The sequence below is a fragment of the Sinohyriopsis cumingii genome, chromosome 1, assembly GCF_028554795.1.
Source record: "Sinohyriopsis cumingii isolate HCF-2022 chromosome 1, ASM2855479v2, whole genome shotgun sequence".
NCBI lineage: Eukaryota > Metazoa > Mollusca > Bivalvia > Unionida > Unionidae > Sinohyriopsis > Sinohyriopsis cumingii.
In genome coordinates this window covers 64,413,185-64,433,932 of record NC_142961.1, presented here as the reverse complement: position 1 = coordinate 64,433,932, position 20,748 = coordinate 64,413,185, and the positions used below count along the sequence as shown (strand labels likewise).

Here is a 20,748-nt window from a genome sequence, read left to right as displayed (position 1 = left end):
TCATTTTTCACTGTTTTATCGTGGAAATACAGACCTTTGTGAAGGTTTATCCCCATTTGATAACTTTTGCCATATCTGTCTATTTTTTTCAATTAATAAGTTAATGCAGTTGCCAGTCAGTTTTTCTCTCCACTATGGTCAGATTTCTATTTAGATCTGAATTCCAGTATTAGGCAATTTAGTGCCATTTATTTAACACACACAAGGTGCCACTATTGAGTCCATTGGATACCTTAGCTTCATTTATTTAACATACACAAGGTTCCACGGGACCTCGAGTGTCCGAGTGGTCTAAAGCGCTCTCTGTTATGGATCACCGCCATCTCACCTCTGTCTGCGTGGGTTCGAGTCTCAGATTCAGCTAATGTGGGTATGTGAGAAAGCTTGCCAGTAGCCTCTCGTAGGTAGGTGGTTCTTTCTGGGTTTTTTTCAGGTTCTTCCTCCACCAATATCACTGGCCGCCATGTATAGCCTATTGTGTGCTGAAAAATGGCGTTAAACCCTACAGCAACAAGGTTCCACTATTGTGTGTCACTTACACACTTTAGCTTCATTTATTTAACATACACAAGGTGCCATTATTGAGTCCATTGGATACTTTAGCTTCATTTATTTAACATATACAAGGTGCCACTGACCACTCTGGTGACCTAATAGAGCATCCACCTCGGATGCAGGAGGTCGTGGGCTCGATCCCTGACCAAGTCATACCAACGACGTATAAAAATGGTACTAACAGCTGCCCCACTTAGCACTCAGCATTAAGAGGTTAGTGTTAGGTCTGGTCGGCCTGGTATCAGGATAATGTGACTGGGTGGGACATCATGTTTCATGCTACATGTCTGCGGCATGATGCCCAGTGCTGGACATCACTATAACTGCCACATTGCAGACATCATAGTGATATGACTGAAAAATTGTTAAAGCTAAATTCAAAATTAAAATCATATCACACACTTTAGCTTCATTTATTTAACATACACAAGGTACCACTATTAAGTCCACTGGACACTTTAGCATCATTTATTTAACATACACAAGGTGCCACTATTAAGTCCACTGGACACTTTAGCATCATTTATTTAACATACACAAGGTGCCACTATTGTGTCCCATTGACATTTTAGCTTCATTTATTTAACATACACAAGGTGCCACTTTTGAATCCATTTTGCACTTTAGCTTAATTTTTTTAACATACACAAGGTGCCACTATTCAGTCCATTAGACACTTTAGCTTCATTTAACATACACAAGGTGCAACTATTCAGTCCATTGGACACTTCAGCTTCATTTGTTTAACATACACAAGGTGCAACTATTCAGTCCATTGGACCCTTCAGCTTCATTTGTTTAACATACACAAGGCGCCACTATTGTGTCCCATTTACATTTTAGCTTACGGTAATTTATTTAACATACACAAAGTGCCACTATTGAGTCCCATAGACATTTTAGCATCATTCATTTAACATATACAAGGTGCCATTCTTGTATCCATCAGACACTTTAGCTTAATTATTTAACGTACAGAAGGTGCCACTATTTTGTCCACTGGACATTTTAACTTCATTTATTTAACATACATAAACTGCAACTATTGTGTCCCAGTAACACCATTACTCAAACATTGGTCATTACGTAGACAGAACCTTACTATTATAACTTTATATCTCAGCATATACAAATCTCAGCATTGTTCTTATCTTGTCAATTGCTAATATAAATCAGACTGAATTATTTTCAACTATCCTGGATATGTATATAATGGTTGCAGTAATATGAGAAATTTTCACCCTAAACAGCACACTACAAGTTTAGAGTCCAGCTTCACAACATGACTTATGTTGCCATTTATTTTACTCGGACAGTGGGATTAAAATATCAGTGGGCATTCACTGAAAGGAACCTAAATAATTTTCATGATAATTTATTATTTGGATACTTTTTCAGCCTTTTTGGTGTGATACTTATGATGATTTTATAATGTAAGTTGAAACTTTCCATCAAAACAATTAGAATTAACATAAGTATACTAGCGTTTTATTGAAAATAAACATAATCCGTGTTTTTAATCATTTGTTTTGACATTTGATTTTATATAACATTTTCAAGTATGTCCTGTTTTCTTCATTGTGTAGCCTGTTGCATCTGAATCATCCAGATCAATTTTAACAGAGAACCTACTGTTTTGAAGGCCCTCCAAAATGACGTAAACTGAAGTCCATTTGACCATTAAAATGGTCGACATAATCAGAATGAACAATTTGAACAAAATCTGACAAAACATTTTAGCATCAAAACCTTTTAAATTTTTACCAATAATGCAAATTTATATTTTAAAAAGAAATCACTGTTAACAAAAATTCTTAACACTTTACACCTCATAGATACTGCTTGATCAATTATGAACAAAGTAAATAGCAAATATCATAGACATTTTCTGACAAATTATAATGCCATTCATCTATCAGACAAAGTTACTATTAATATAAAGTAGAACAGCCATTGAATATATTTTATTTATAAGACTCACTTGACCCATCTTACAGATAGCACTCGGGCATGGAGGCCATAAGTTTTGCATGCCACATGGTTTAGATTTGCCATCCATAATGTTTTTCTCCTAATGAACATAAATTCTCAAAACAACAACACCAAATTTTGATGGAACATCCAATGGAAAGATATGTTAAATCTGTACAGATGATTCTAATTCACTGTTAAATACCGCAGCTAATATGAAAAATTTAATAACGTCACATGACATCATCTTAAAGCATCTCAACTAATTTTGAAGGAGTTTAACAAGGGGATTCACTGATGTGAGCTTCAAGGTCTAGGCAGGCCATAGTCAGAATAATATATTTATCAAATATACATAACACTTGGCTGTTACTTTTATTAGTTCTTCACCATTTTGTTTGTTAGAATATCTGGAAATCACAGAATGGACTGAAGTCACTGAGAAATCTTAAAGTCTTATGAGAATAAATTATCTGTAAAAAAAATTATTACTGAAAATTACTGAAAAAACCTGATTTATTTGAGTTGGAAAGCATATATACATTGAAGTCAGTTCTAAATATTTGAATAATACAGACAGTGCTGCTTATGATAATATCTTTGGTGGAATATCAGGATTTGTTCGCTTTTTGTCTTAACAGCATTTTTAATACATTATTGGGTATATATAGAAATGAGAGCAAAATGCCTTCAATTCAGGTCACACCAAGGCAGCCAACCCAGGCTGGCATTAATAGGTATTGAACATATGATCTTTGGATTAGGAGTCAGATACTCTACCAACCAAGTTGTGGGGCTCCACATCAGGCAATTAATGGTGTATGCAATTCTAAGTAAATCTTACTTTGTATCGAAGCGGTTTCTCTCACTAGCTAGGTCTTCCAAAATAAGACCATTTCTTTTCAACTGCTGAGTGTTGAAACCATCTGATATTTTAACAATATTTTAAAATTAACCACTGTGGCAGTCATATTGTATGTATGGTTGGTACCATTTTTATTTAGGACCAAGCAGAAGTCTTTTGGTGAAAACCTTGTGTGAATATGGCCATCCTTCTGGAGTAGAAATAAGACGACTTTCAAGATGGCTGCCATGGTGGCCATATTGGATGTCAGATCAGCACCATTTTCATTAGGACAAACTAAACAACATAAAAAACCTTTAGTGAAAACCTTGTCAAAATTACTATTCATAAAGAAGCAATAACAATATTTTCAAAATGACCATATTGGAGGGCAGAATAGCACCATTTTTACATTAAAACTAATAAGTCTTCTGGTGATAGTGCCATGCTGATATGACCTGCTCTTGAGGAGTAATAATATTAAGAGTTTCAAGATAGCGGCCATATTGGATGTCAGATCTGCATGATTTTTGTTTAGGTCCAACTAGTTATCACAGAACGTCTTCAGGTGAAAACCCCATGTTGATACAATTCTAGGAAGAGTAGCAATAAGATTTTCAAGATGGCCATTGTGGTGGCCATATTAGAGGTCAGATGAGCACCATTTTCATTTTGGGAACAAGTAGAAATTAGGATCCTTCTGGTGAAAATAACCATGTCTATATGACTTTCTGTTCAAAAGGATTAGTGATAACCTTATTGGATGTCAAGGACCAACTAGACACGAGAAGTATTTTAGTGAAAACTCATGTTGATATGACCATCCATTCAGAAGGAGTACAAAAACAAGATTTGCAATATGGTCCATGTTGGTGAGATGGGATTTTCAAGTGGCATCAGTTTCCTTTGAGACCTACTAAGATATCATAAGAGGTCTTTTGGTAAAATCCCCATATTGGTGTGACCATCCATTCTGGACAAGTAGCAATAAGATTTTCAAACTAACTACTGTCAGCTTTTTTCATTTAGGGCTAAATAGATATCATAGGTGATTTTCTTGTTGAAACCCTATCCCGATAGGACACCTACTTGGTTGGAATAGAGATAACAAGATGACTGCCGTTGCAACCATGTTGGGCATCAGATCAGCAACATTTTTGTTTATAACCAACTACCCCATGTTGATATGACCATCTATTCAGGAGGAGTAGCTATATGATTTTCAAGATGTCTGAGCAGCCCCATTTTGAATTTAGGATCAGCACGACTGTGGGATGAAGGTGTGTGTTAAGTTTTATGGAAATCCTTGAAGTTGTTTCGATAGATGTACTAACTGATGCACATTGGATGACAGATTGCCCAGTAAGCTCTTCTGATCTATGACCAGTATACAAGAAAAAAAAAGGGGAGGGGTCTCTACTTAAAGGAGGGATTTAATGAAGAAATAAAGGAGGCATGAAAATATGACGTGCAGTATTTGCACACTAGGTTGACTGTGAAGCATGTTTGCAAAATTAGCATGAATTGCAATTACATGTCCTAGACCCTGTTATCTTAGCACAACCTATTACTATCATCTTTAGTGAAGGCAACCTTGATATAATTTAGTCGTCTTTGTATATGCACTAGCCAATTGTCAATTTTCTATCATAAACAATTATTTTCTTTTGAAAGCTTTCCTTGCTAGCAGAACACTATAATTCTTATACCTTGAATGTAAACAATTTAACTGAGCAAAGCTGAAAATTGCTTGAACATGTTAAATATGTCAGCATTCAGAACAAAGCAACAAAGAATGTTATGCCTAACAAATTTATTTGAGTAAAAGATGTGCAGATATGATAATATAAATAGTAATAAATTGACACAAGTCACAAAATATGCTGGAAAAGTTATCAGAATGCTAAATCAGATGTATTCAGTATTTTAACATTTTAATGCTGCATTTAGGATGTTCAAGTTATAAAAATAAGTGATGTGTTTAAGATGTTCACCATAGTTAAAAATCTATGCTTGCTATTTGGCTTGATGAGAACAACCACATGCAACCTGCCAGTATCCAAGTACTCTGGGACAGATTAGACCCAAGTGATGTGCTTCCAACTTATTTATCTTATTAAACAACGAAAAAGAAAAATGCTTATACAGATTTATTAACCACAATAACAGCCTTGGAGAAGAAATTATAAAGTCAATGATTAGTACACAAGACATTTGGAAATCCTTAACAATCTAAGACTTGCTATAAATGGGCCACACTGTCTTTCTGTTGCAGTGATCTAAGAATTTTTTTTTTTTATAATGAAGAAAAATCACACTTATATACCCTTTTCTTTGCTTATTTGATCACAACAAAGTTATGATCGTTAATCTATGCAAGATGACTTTGAAAAAGCTCATTCAACTTATTTTTGGACAACTGGTGATGGGGTATTTTTTCCCCATTATTTTTTGTGATTATAATTACTTGGGCACAGATATTAAACTAAGATTAGCAAAGAAAATGTACACTAACCTATACAATTTTAAGTGATTTTACACTGCTTGGACCCTAAGCTGTGTACCAATAACTATCTTTCAAAAAGTGATACGCTTCAACATTTCTCAACTAATTATCCTGAAGCTTGAAATGTGGAATAACATGAAGACAATGCACATTACTACAATTAAACAATAACATGAAATAAAATACCTATTACTGCACTATGACAACAGTGTTATAAAAATAATGAGGCATAAAGAACATCAGATTTCAACGACTCTAAAAATTTGATTTATGCAATGCATACCATGGATTCTTGATCAATTCAGAGAAGAAAATAAACTGCTACATGACAAAATGTGGTGTCCTCTAGCAATTTTCCAGGGGGCTTTATACCAATGTTATCAGTCAGGTTATAAATTTACCCATATCATATAATACCAATTTGTTTGTTGGGCTTAAATTAGTATATCACATTTTTTTAAAAATGTTTCTTACTTAACAATCAACTATGATTTATTTAGTATTGTCACTAAACACTGTCCTGTTCTTAAATTCTTGTCTAAACATGTTTTAGGCTTTTTTTCAGTAGTAAGTAAGAAATACTTGAAAAGAAATTATAACTTTTTCCAAATAATAAAGGCCCATGTTATTTCATGATTTTCTGCCACATTGCTGAAATAGTGAAAGGACTATTATATGTCAGTCTACATGTGTTAACAAATGGGATCTCTTGGAGAAAATGGCAGTGGATTACTATTAAATTTTATCACATGCTTAAATACAACTTCACTGTAAAATACTTCCTAGAACTGACTGGAGATTTAATGAAAACAGCATAAGATCTGATACAAAATAATCATACTACTGTATTCTTCAAACACTGTCATCATCTTAGCTTGCTTTATAGTCCAATGTGAAATATTTCAGCAAGGCATGGGAAATGTACCAAGCCACATTTATAACGCTGTTGATATAAAGCCATATATGTGAAAGCATTATTAGTCAGGGATCCTCATTCTGGGAATGTTCTAACAAGGCTGTGCCATAATAGTGTACAAAAATAGAGTATTTAATTATGTTAATTAAATGAAATAATTCCAGTATCAGTGATAACACAAAATCCAGAATGGGAATCCATTATCATACACATGTTACAAGAGGGCATTGGTATACTGAAGGACTTTATTGTGAGGGATCACTTCAAGCACTTTTAATTTCTTCATAAGATATAATGTAAAATTTGGTTGAAGCATATTAAGACCATTCTGAATGTTTCCATTATTAATACCAAAACTTTTCTCTGAGTCATTTCAGCTATCATACATTGTACAGTATGTTTGAAGATCAACTCTGCATCATTGCGGCTGAAATTCCCAATGTCTCAGATTCATATAAACTGCCATTATACTTGCTTATTTTGATGGCGTTAAATCTGATGGACTTTTGTCTAAAGAAAAAAGTTTTCTCACAGATGACTGATCCCAAAAAGACCCATTGTTTTGCTATATAAATTGTGAAGAAAATTCCAGGGGGAGAAATAAATAAAAAACATTATGATTCATACAGTTCATTACTTTTCAACTGAGAGAGAAATATTTACCATTTATAATCAGAAGAGATGTTTAACTGCAAACGGTATAGACCCTGATGTGCTGTCACATAATGCACTGGTAGATCAGGATCTATGTTGTTTGGTCTACTAATTACACCTAACAGACTGCAGGAACCCAGATTTACCAAGGCACCATGCAACAGCAGATCCGTGTCTGTGCGGTTTACAACTTCTTCCCACCATATATTGCTGACTAGAGTAAAATGGGTAAATGCAAAGGTTGCACCAAGTGTCATACGTTCACACTATGCAATATGTGCACTAGTAATGGCCAAAATGGCAAAATACAGATAAAATAGTTTTGATTATGATGCTTAAGTTAAAAAGATAAATTTGGTTATTTAAAATTTACACACTTATCCTGTTGTGTTCCAAGTTGTAGTGCAAAATTGCTGCTGGGCACAAGTGTATCAAATTTTTCAGGTTGAATGTATGACACTAGGGACTTGAATTCTGACGGTTGAAACTTGTTGAAATATACAGTTAAGTGAAAGGAATTACTGGTCTGAAGAAAAAAGTCATTTCAGAGAAAGGGCTAACTGAAATTAAAACACTAGTAAAAAAAAGGTCAACATTAAAATGTAAATCTAAATGACAGATCTGAATGGAAAATTTAATAGTACATGACTTTCATGGTAAACCATATAATTGAACGTGTCCATGTTTTTATGGATCTAAGTTCTAATATCAGTCATGACTAAGTATATACTCAGAGGAATTGTTATGAAAATTGGCACTGGACTTGATATGGATTATCAGAATCAGAATTAAATAATCTTTGTATTTTAATTCAATAAATTTAGATTTGTGCAAAATTAAATCAATACAAGAATAAAACAAAATGACGTTTCAACTAGTCCCCTGAGCATTAATGGTAGTGAGGATAATAATAATTTATCTTTTAATTAGATTAGAAATCATTGTTGGTATATTTTATTTAATATTATTGAACCCATGCTCTTTGATGTTATACTTTTAAGTCCTGAATTCACTAAACGAAAGACAAGTTTTCAATCCCTGCAAAATATGTTATGGCCACACTTTTTTTTGTTCAGAAGGCAAAGTAATACTGAATTAATAACTAGTCTGAACCCTGGATGGATTTCATTCAAACTTCACATTGGTAACTATATTTCTATTTTGGGTTCAAGGCCGCTGGCGTATATGCCCATCAGCTAATCCATTTTGTGCATATTCCTTTACTACTCCATTGGATTCAAGTTCCTCACGGTGGAAACCATTGCTCATCTCGTCTCTCTTTTTAGCCTCTCTCTTTGCTTTCTTCTTCGTTATATAAGCATGAAAATAGAAGTTTCCAAACAATGTGAGCATAAAGATCATGTACCCACATAAAAGATAATGTCCCCACAGTGGAAAGTCGCATCCAGTGAAATAACTCTGAAGTGTGTGTGACAGAGTTATACAAAACTGTATCTGTAAAAAGAGTAAATGTAACATAGTGAAAATTTGTAACATAAAAATTATGTCACATGCAAATTAACACCAATGTATGTCATGTGCAAAATTAGGACCAATGTACATGTCACATGCAAAATAAGTACCAATGTACGTCACATGCAAAATTAGAACCAATGTACATGTCACATGCAAAATTAAAACCTATGTACATGTCACATACAAAATTAAAACCAATGTACATGTCACACACAAAATTAAAACCAATTTACATGTCACATGAAGAATTGAAAGCAACATATATGTGACATGCAAAATTAAAACCAATGTATATGACATGCAAATTTTAAAAAATGCAAAATTAAAAATAAGGTATATATCACAAGCAAAATTAAAATCATTGTATATGTCATATACAAAATTAAAACCAATATATAAGACACATGCAAAATTAAATATATCGTATGTCGTATGCGAATCTAAAAATATTGTATATATGTCAAGTTCTTCTTTTGTTTTAAGTAAATATTTGGGATCCAACTGTGTGGCCTACAGTATTCTACAAAATTTTGAATTTCCTGGAAACTCTGGTCGTTAAAGATAATGACCGATCATGAGTAAAACCATACAAAAATATGTTCTCATCCTACTGTAATAATGCTAATGAGTATATTGATAGGGTGGATAACAGATTTTGACCATTCACTAGTTTTCTGACATTTTGTATGCAAAATTTATGTCTGTGAAATTTTAGTAAGACAGCACAGAATTGTTTACATATTTTCATTTAAAAACAGTTCAAATGCCTTTATAGTTTCATTAAATGTTGATGAATTTTAAACATCTGTACCTGAATTTATCGGCGGTTCGAGTCTAAGATTCAGCCAATGTGGGCATGTGAGAAAGCTTGCCAGTAGCTTCTCGTGGGTCGGTGGTTCTTTCTGGGGTTTTCCGGGTTCTTCCTCCACCATTAATACTGGCAGCCATGTATAGCCTATCATGCTGAAAAATGGCGTTAAACCCCACAACAACAACAAGAACAACCTGAATTTATTATTAAAATGTATAATATATGATTATTTTGTGTTATGAATGCACTCTACATAATTTAATTTTGAGTACCATTGGTGTGCAGTCTTCTTGGTCCCCAAAAGAAAACAAAATCAACTGCAGTTCTCTAAGGCATCCTATTTGGTCCAGTCACAAGAAAGCAAGTTTTAAATTTGCAACAAGGATCCCTTGAATGGATTGACACTCAACTAGCTTGAGAAAACAAATCATAATGGATTTCCAAGCAGCAGGAGTTTCATGTAAGACCATTAAACACTGAAGTAGTCTTCTGGTGAAAACCCAATGCCAGCATCACTTTTCATTCAGTACTGATGATTTTTTTAATATGACTGCAAGGGCAGCCACAATGTGTGTCAGATCCACACCATTTTCATAAAGATTCAACCAGGTGTTATAATTAGTCTTTTGGTTAGAAACCCATGTCAATCTGAACAGCCATCCATTAAAGAGAGGGGAAATTATGAGATTTTCAAAGTGGCCGCCATTTTTTCAGGTGATTGGCAATAACAAGATTTTCAAAATGGTCACCTGGGCAGCCATATTAGAAATCAGACTGGCACAATTTTCATTTTTAACCAACAAGATATAGAAGTCTTTTGGTGTAAACCCGGTATTTATTGGAACATCTATTCAGGAGGAGGGGAAGTATCAAAAAAGATTTTCATTTTGGACTGGATTCAACTTTTAGTCCATTTAGGAGGAGTAGAGCTAACAAGATTTTTAAAATGGGTACATGGGGCAGCCATATTATATGAAAAATCAGCACTATTTTAATTTAGGACCAACCAGACATCATAAAAACAAAATTTGAAAGTGAAAATCTTGTGTATATTGACCATCTGTTCAGGAGTAATAGCAATTACAAGATTTTAAAAATGGGTGCAGTGGTGGCAAAAATGGATTTCTGAGGGCATCACTTTCTTCAAGGACCAGCCAGACCTTCAGATGAATGTGTGTGTAAAGTCTGGTGGCATTCCTCCATATAGCTTAAGAGGAATAGTAATAAGGACTTTGTACCAATGGATGCCAGACAAAAGGCTATCACAGTATCTCTTTCTACCGTATGACTGGTAGAGTTCAACAAAATTTGGCAGAGAGATATTCCATGTAAATTTTGGTCAAGACAAATTTTTAAAAAATACAGCATAATATTCTCATATAAAAGTTACAAATATGCAGAAACATTTACTTTTGTTCATAAATTGCTTTTTAAACAATGTACTGAGAAAAGGTCAGCAAAACAAAAATGGAAATAACATTATCCAATATAGGAAGGGGCTCATAAATTATGAAATTCATCAAAAGCAGAATTTAACTGCAAACATACCAACTGAAAATTTGTTATATGTCTTTTCCACCAAAGCTTTTCTCTCAGGGATGGAATAGCTGACAGACCATAGTAGGAATACATCACCACATGGACCAGACAATTAAGGCAGGCACCAAAATAGGCTGAAACAAAAGAAAACATTTTACACACTTGCTGCTTATGCATGACATCTTTCAGAATAACATTTAGTTAACTCTGCCATTTGACTAAAAAAATTAATTAAATATTTTTACTGTAGGCAGATTTTTACTTTGTAATCGAGATACTGGTAATTAAGTTCCCAAAGAACTCACCCAATTTACACTGTATATGCCACTCACCCAATTTACACTGTATATGCCATATAATTACTAATATTGTCATTCTGCTGTTTTTTTTTTGTTATTTTTCTTAACGACAAACATTGTGCAATGTATGCAGATGAGAGGTACGAAGTGTTGCTGCGGGGAAAAAAATTGCCATGGAGCCTCAAATGTACATGCAGTTGGATACAAGATGATAAAGAATGCAAAACTCATGTACTCCATTAACTCCTAAATTTGGGTGCACACTTGCACATTTCTTTACTTTGTGAAATCCACATAATACTCAAAGTCAACAACACTTCAGTTTAGTTACTAATGTCCTGCAAAATACACATCATGTACACAATCTATCCAAATGGAAATTAATGAAAATGATCTGTCACACAGTTCATTTTAGAGAACAATTCCCAAGTAAGTGCCTACCAAAAAAAATCTGACCTGGTACGATTTCCCAGTAGCACCTGTGAGGTGACAGTGACAACATGAAAATGGTTTTAGGTTAGAGCCTGCTATTGCATACAATTTACTGATACATAATGGTATGTATATTTAATTTAAATAGTTTGATATAATTTTTTTAAATTTCATTACATGTTATTGTAATGTAACAGTGTTTGCTGGACTTGACCTTGTCCAAAATTGAGTTCATTTCTGCTTGACCTGATTGACTTTTTTTATTTTTTTATTTTGCTTACGTAAACAACTAATAATAGCTTCATTATTCTCCATGTGTATGAGCTTATTATCAAAATTAGTATTCAGATAAACAAAGAAGGAGTAAATATGTTGATCAGGTCAGAGTTTTGGAGATTCCTAAGTGAATTTTGTAGGCTATTGTGTTGTAAATAAACAAGGCACATTAGATCATTCTAAAAGGTTATTTTCCATTATGTTATAGTTGATTTTAAAACTGCTAATTGTTACCTAAGGTCATCCAGAGAACTATATTATCTTGTGACTGAGGATTTTACCAGTCATGCTTTAACATCTAGCACTTTAAGCTGTATTATGTTGTGACCAGTTTGGGCTGAATTTTATTTTCCTCATTTTACTGAATTCAAGTTATTATTTTCTCTGGAAATATAAAAGTGCTATGATAAAATTCTTGGATAAAGGCATTCACTGGAATTTATACTGAATTCAAACCTGGAATAATATTTCTGTGATTCAACAACAGACTGTTGACACATCAGTACTTCATAGGCTATAACAGACATGTAGTCACCTTCAGTTTTGGATCTCTGCAGGACTTGAATTGAGCTTTATTCAGGACTTGTGTCTGTGATTCTTGGATTAATTTTGGATTTAATTCGCAATACGGTAAGTTCTTTTTTCTAATTTTTCACTTTGTATTCTAGGAAATAAATTATTTGTTAAATTTTACAAAGCTTGTTGTCTTCACTCTTTTCTGTTTCTTATTCAAGAGCATACACTTGTAACAGTAGACTTCCAATGAAAAAATGAAAATGGTATTAGATTAGAGCCTGCTATTTGCATAGAATTTACCCATACATAGACTTCCAATGATAAAATGAAAATGGCTTCAGGTTAGAGCCTGCTATTGCATAGAATCTACCCATACATAGACTTCCAATGACAAAATGAAAATGGTTTTAGGTTAGAGTCTGCTATTGCATACAATTTACCCATACATAGACTTCCAACGACAAAATGAAAATGGTATTAGGTTAGAGTCTGCTATTGCATACAATTTACCCATACATAGACTTCCAATGAAAAAATGAAAATGGTATTAGGTTAGAGCCTGCTACTGCATACAATTTACCCATACATAGACTTCCAATGAAAAAATGAAAATGGTATTAGGTTAGAGTCTGCTACTGCATACAATTTACCCATACATAGACTTCCAATGACAAAATGAAAATGGTATTAGGTTAGAGCCTGCTACTGCATACAATTTACCCATACATAGACTTCCAATGACAAAATGAAAATGGTATTAGGTTAGAGCCTGCTACTGCATACAATTTACCCATACATAGACTTCCAATGACAAAATGAAAATGGTATTAGGTTAGAGTCTGCTATTGCATACAATTTACCCATATGTACAATTCCAACGACAAAATTAATTTTTTCTGGTAATTATTTCCAGCCAATTGGTAACCTTCATTCTTTTAAATGCAGTATTTATTACATTCCGACACAAGGGTTGAATCCTTAATTCATAAAATATTTAGTTGCATGTTACATGTACATGTACCTATAATGATGCTTTTACATTCATAGTAAGTATTCGCAGCCTATTGCCTTGAAACCTCTTGCAGATCATATTGTCTTACAATTACCATTTTGAATATATTAAGGAATTTGTTTCAATCTGGAAGTCCACTAACAATGATAGAATTTTTAAATTTGCAAAAAAGAACAAACGTTTTCCCAAAAAATAAAATGATGTATACAAAAAAGTATTTTGGTTCTTATAATTTCTTCATCGAGATCCCATCAAAACATTTCTGTTCTGCCGTGTGAAAGAGTTAAGTATTTCAGTGTTGACTGTATGAAGAAACTACTATGATGAGAAAATCTTGCAGTTTTTGAGGGAATTCTGTTTATATAACACAATATTAGTCATATGTTTAGAAGATTTTACAGGTGTTACCTTTCTCTTCTATATGATATCTATTTTACAGGATTGTAATATTTTTTTACCTTTGATATTTTATCCACTGGTAATTCATGTTTGCATTTATTTGAAGGGGCTTATATTCCAAACATTTGTTTTGTAATTTGTAATTTGTAAATAGATGTATTTAAAACTTTAGTTTGCACCATATGGCCACTATTATGCTTAGGTGCCATAAAATGCTACATACATGCATACATACATACACCCACCCACCCCCCACACACATACACATCCTATGTCAATATATAATGCATATCTTAAATATGCAATGCATATCCTAAGCTAAATGAATTACAACATGCATTGTAACATGATTCTGACCAAGGGGAGAGGGGCCCCAATAGGCCGAGTGGTCTGAAGTACTCACTGTTAATGGATCACTGCTATCTCACCTCTTTCGGTGTGGGTTGAAGTCTCGGGTTCAGCCAATGTGGGTATGTGAGAAAGCTTGGTGGTTCTGTCTGGGGTTTTCCTGGGTTTTTCCTCTAACAATAATACTGGCCGCCATGTACAGCCTATCATGTGCTGAAAAATGGCCTTAAACCCAACAACAACAACCAAGGGGAGATTAGATGGGATTGATACATAGGCTCTAGGTAATACAAAATATTCAAAAATTGTAGCATTTAAAAAAAATATTTACTGTCAGTGAATATACTTATATAAAATCAGTAGCATTTGTTTTTCTTCCTTTAAAGAGGTATGTGTATTAAATGTTTATCTAAAAGGTAGTCATGTACAGTGATTGCCATACAAAAGGGAAATAAAATCTTAGAACCCACTCCATAATCAAGTTCAATTTTTACAACTTTTGAAAGACCAAGTCGTCCTATTCAGCATTTATAAAATTCCAAGTTATGATTTTATCAATTATAAAAAAAATAATTTCCTCAATGAGATGTATCACTGTAGCAAAGGCGGAGAGAGAGAGAGAGAAAGAGAGAAACCCATAATAAATGTTTGAGAAAACTTATTAGTTATGGAAAAATCAGATATTTGTTTATCAAGTTTTCATCTTAATGAAGCAAGATACCAAACTTAATAGAGGCCATGGAACCTTACTTATTTATCTGTTTTTGTCTGGTACATGGTTTGACAAAACATTTAAAAATTCAATACTTTTACACAAACTTTAGAAATTGTACATTATTTCCATAACCTTTCAAAACTGCAATCATCAAGATCCACAATGAAGGCCATGAACTGTAAAACATACCTATATGTGCTTGAATTTATGACAAATTTTTATGGACAAATGTTACTGATATCATTAATATTAATAGCAGCAGGGGGGGCGAATCCTACAAAATACTTTTCCGAAATACCCCTTTCACGGAAACTATTCTCGATAGAGGGCTTATTTCGACGAAATAACACTTTTATTCAGAAAACAAGACAAAAAAAAATGTCTTGAAAATGCTTTGTATTTCCGCTGGCGCGCGAGTTACTTCAATAAATCCGACTCGTATCCGACATAATTTCCACGGTGAGGTATCATCGAAAAATTAGGTGTAGTTTGCGCCCCCTCTGCTGCTCTACGAAATGAGTTTCCAAGAAAACATTTTTATGTTAACCATACAGTGTATCAAGGCCGACGCGGTATCGTGTCCGCGGGTCGTGTAAATTTATTGTCACAAATCCATGCGGGGTTCTTTGAGCGCGACTAAAGAAATTTTTAAACTTATTAATATCCATATCGCCGCTACACCAGGTTTGATGAATATTTCTCAGCGTGTGAACATCAACTCCATTAAACACCGCAAGAAGATTACAGTTATCCCTGATTACTTTTGGAATTTGTGTATAACGCTGAGTAACATAAATCACATCAGTGTTTTTATGACGACCTCGTGAAAATATTCTTGCAGGATTTTTTTGCTTGTCCAGCATCACATCATCATACACTACTAGGTTATTTATTTCCCCGTTAAGGTCTTCCACGGACGGAGCTTCTTCAATATCAGTTATAAATTCAACAACATCCTCGCCGTCTTCACTCAGCGCTTTTGCACTCTCATTAAAATCTTTTATAACATCATAACAACGTTGATCATCCACAGACGGAGCTATCAAGTATAGTTTGTCCCATTTCATCCACTTCATTATCATGTTCAGTAGCAGTTGCGTTTTACCTGATCCTGACGGTCCTATGATGATCATTCTGATAGAATTTGGTAGCGCGGAATTATGCTTGACTGGTTCTTTCCTTCGCGTCGCAGAAAAATCAGTGATCTCCATTTGTATATAAGGAATAATAATTATGGATCTATATTGTGTGAAGTGTAAGGCACAAACCCCTACGAATGATCTAACAACCATTACAACAAAAAATAACAGACAAGCACTTTCTGGTAAGTGTGCGCGATGTGGCACAAAAAAATTTAGATTTCAAAAAAAAAGCCTGACAAAGTCAGCGGAGGTGACATCGCAGCAACCCTCGGACGACTTCCAGGTACCCCTTGGGCTAAATATCCGGGAGAAAAACATCTCCCAGGATACAATTACTGCGGTCCAGGGACACGACTAGATATCAGACTTGATGAACAGTCTAAACCAAAACCGGGAGAGTATCCGATAAACGCTATCGACGCAGCGTGTCACATGCATGATGTTGCTTATCGAAGTAAAGATCTGCAAGACAGGCATATCGCGGATGTGAAATTAATTCATGCACTAAGCGCCATAAAAAATAAATCATTTAAGGAGTCACTCGCTAATTGGTTAATAAGATCAGCGATGAAATCTAAATTAGCATTAGGCGCTGGATAATTAATAACAATGGAAGCGATTTATTATTCCCCGGCCGGATACTGGAGAGGTAATGCAGCAATTAATAAACTCGCCAACGCGGCATCAGTAACACGCGAGGTTGCCAAAAAATGGCTGTCAAAACAAGCAATATGGCAAATCTACTTACCACCACCTCGACAAATCAACTTTGCACATTTTGATGTTAGTACCCCCAATGAAGTTCATCAGGCTGACATACTATTCCTGCCTCATGATACTGTCCGCAGAAAAATATACAAATACGCGCTAACAGTAGTTGATGTTGCCAGTAGATACAAAGAAGCAGAACCGTTAGCGACTAAAACAGCGTCCGAAGTTGCCTCTGCGTTTAAACGAATTTATCAACGAGGACCTCTAAACTGGCCACGATTATTACAAGTTGATCCTGGCAAGGAATTTCAGGGCGCGGTGTCATCACTGACAAAGCAGCATAACGTTACCATACGACGAGGGCATACTGAAATTCATCGGGATCAGGCAATTGTTGAGCGATTTAATAGAACACTCGCTGAGAGATTATTCGGATACCAGTACGCGAGGGAATTCATTTACGATACGAGATCTCGTGAATGGGTTGCAAGACTGCCAAACGTGATAGCCGCGCTGAATAATGAAATTACCAGAACAACAAACATGAGACCTGTAAATGCAATCACAAAAAAATATATACCCCGCGTCAGTGAACGTGTTTCAACGCAGCTATTTACGCTAGCGTCCCCGTTGCTGGGTAATGTCACCGTTAGGTATTTATACGAACCCGGCGAACTCGAAGGAGGAAAAAAAAGGGCAACTGATCCTATATGGAGCGTTACAACACATAAGATATCTAGCATAACCAGATCAACTGGGAGAAACGCAATCTACAGATTAGATTCGACTGCTCCTCAGCGTGGGTTCACACGCGAGCAACTTCAGGTGATTCCCACGGATACACAATTACCACCTCGATCACTTAAATAACTGCAGCAACACCTCTGCGTCGATTACACTCAAGACAGGTCAGCATTACATTTTCACGCGTATGACCGAGATTGCTGTCTATTCTATCCACTGTAAATTGTCTTGGGTCGTTTTTCGGATACTGCCACAGCAAAAAACAATTACAACTCGCACAGTGATTATTCTGACGCTCACGTAACGACAACACAGCGTTGATATCCAGGTTAAACTCTCTATTATTTTTCTTGTCGCTTTGTCGGTAACTGTCTAATTTTTTTCTTATTTGATCTTTTTGCGTTAACTCAACAACGGCTGACTTCGTTGACGTATCTAATACAATTCTTCGTAACTGAGCCATCTTTCTTACTCTGGACACGGCTAAATAAACTAAATTTGACCATTCGATGCGGTCATCAACGATCCAAACAGTTGTATCAGAAATAGTTAATCCTTGTGCTGAATGAATCGTCATAGCATATCCTAGTGTCCACGGTGATTTATTTATTGCTAATGCATCTTCGACCGCATCGACGTTAACTGTTACTATATCATTCAATACTAAATTTTGTTTCTCTGGTTTTCCGGGAATATCAACATCAATATTCTGCAATCGTGTATCATCTGGTCTATAACATAACGGCACTTCCAACGTTGGAAATTTCTGCCGCTGTAACTGAAATAGTCGCCGCTGAAGTGTATCTCTGACTGATTTTCTACTTGCAACAATTAAATCATCTGGTTTCCACGCCGTTAAAAAGTTATCAAATGAAGTCTCTGGAATTATTTCACGCATTATTTCACATTGGACTTTATTGGTTTGTAGCCTAATTAGTTTTTTAAACTCCTTTAATGTGTCATCAAGCGCTCTGATGTCATCACGCATTTCCTCGTAATAATCAACAAACGTTCTCAACCATTCGTGGGGGGATTCGCCGACAAATGGTGGTGGTTGACCATGATCGCCGCACATCACAACTGCGGTATTTTTCGTTAACAACCACGTCAGGAACCGTTGTAATGTATCCAGCGGCACAGTGTCTATTTCATCCCAGATGATTTTCTCCGGGATATACTTCGTTCCCATTCGTGTAGGAGTCCATGTACCGCCGCTGTATTTGAAAAAGCCGTGATAAGTGCAGGCCTTTACTCCGCGTTGTATCATTTCTCTGGCAAGTCTGTGTGTTGGTGTTAGCACGACCAAATCAGAACCGCGGAATAGTTCGATTGCACGAGTTGTCTTACCACAGCCTCCAGGTCCGTTCAAATAAACTGTTCTGTGTCTAGCAATTGGATCGTACACAGAAGGCAACGACAAAGTTGTCCACGACAAGGTTGTTGATTTACGATATTCATCTTTAATTTCAACATCAGCTGATTCACAGTACGCGTGCAACTCTTCCTTTTTTACTCGCCATGTTCCCCATTGATCATCCGATGTTGGTAAATCTAACGCTGTTAAATCGTCTTCGTTAATATAAAACGAATCTGTTGCAACCCTTACCGCGAAGGGAACTCTATTCACCATCGACAATAAATTTATAGAAACATAAGCCAGCATAGAGGATCTCAAATGAGTGTACTGAGCTGAATCACCGTCGATATAACTAACAACTGTTCCTAATCGTTTTCCAGGCATCCCCGGCAATGATATTATTATATCCTCGCGGCTACAAAATGTATCTTTCGCAGTAGTATCAGCGATAATGAAATTTAATTCTTCTTCATCCATAATTAATCGACTGTGATGTCGTTTATGATCATATGCTCCACCTTGAGTAAATTTACCTATCAATCTTCGGCCGAGATCTTTACAGTTGCGCTCATCATGTTTATACGCCAGTGTGCGTAATTCTTCTTCAGACGCTGTAGGATAATTTAATTTTAAGTCAGAATAACACGCAGTATCAGTTGGAGTTGGTAACCAAACTGAGGTTTGTTTTGAGTAACAAATAATCCCCTCACTGACAACAACAGATGTTAGTATTGTTTTGTCAACCATAAACCGCAACAACGGAAACGGCACCCACTTCCTTTCGTGGAAATGTCTGCCAAACCAAGCATAATTAATAGGATGTAACCGTGTTGCAAATTCGAACGATTCCACGCGAGCAAATCCAGTCAGGTCAAAATCAGGTAAAGGTCCGTTAATAGCTACTCTTGTCATTAAATTTGTGGGATGTCCAAATCGTTTAAAGTATTCAGCGCATTCGCCATAGCCAAGAAAACTTCCTGGATAGCACGCAATCATATCCACCGATACCATATTATCACTAACAAATACACTATTCCATAAACCGCCGTGTCCGTATTCGATGCAACTCTGCTGAACATTCTCGAGAAAACTCTTCATGGTTGGTTTCCAATTATTTTTTTGTCGTGCTATATGTGCGGCAACACTTGGAACAGTAAAACAATTAGTTAGTAATTGATCAACTTGCTCAGTTGAATATTTTTCTGTGAGCGCTTTCATTTCATTTTGTAACTCCGCAGTTCTATATATTTCTCCGTTCGGGGTCACGAACTGGTCATAATCACCAACTTCAGAACTTCTAAACAACCATACCGATACCGGATCGGTTTTACTCATTTGATAAATACAATCAAACATACCCGCGGAATAATACCTTATAACACGATCGCGTGGAAATATTTTAACTGATTCCGTCCAGGCGTGGCTGTTATGATCAATAATTGTTATTGAAGCTCCACTACGGTTGTATTTCGATTTATACAATTCCTCGCCTGTTAGCGATAATACCGTTATAGGAAATCTTAAT

General features: G+C 35.3%; 1 protein-coding gene across 2 annotated transcripts in view; it reads right to left on the bottom strand.

Annotated features, from left to right (window-relative positions):
- Positions 1–5,168: 5,168 nt before the first annotated feature.
- Positions 5,169–20,748, bottom strand: part of LOC149807005 (very long chain fatty acid elongase 2-like) — an 87,832-nt gene continuing 72,252 nt past the window's right edge. For both annotated transcript variants that reach the window (XM_089960557.1, XM_089960564.1), the window contains 2 exons: positions 11,282–11,406; positions 5,169–8,901 (listed from right to left, as the gene is read on the bottom strand). In XM_089960557.1, coding sequence (XP_089816683.1) covers positions 8,614–8,901; positions 11,282–11,406 — 413 coding nt within the window. In that variant the 3' untranslated portion in view covers positions 5,169–8,613. The remainder of the gene's footprint in view (positions 8,902–11,281; positions 11,407–20,748) is intronic.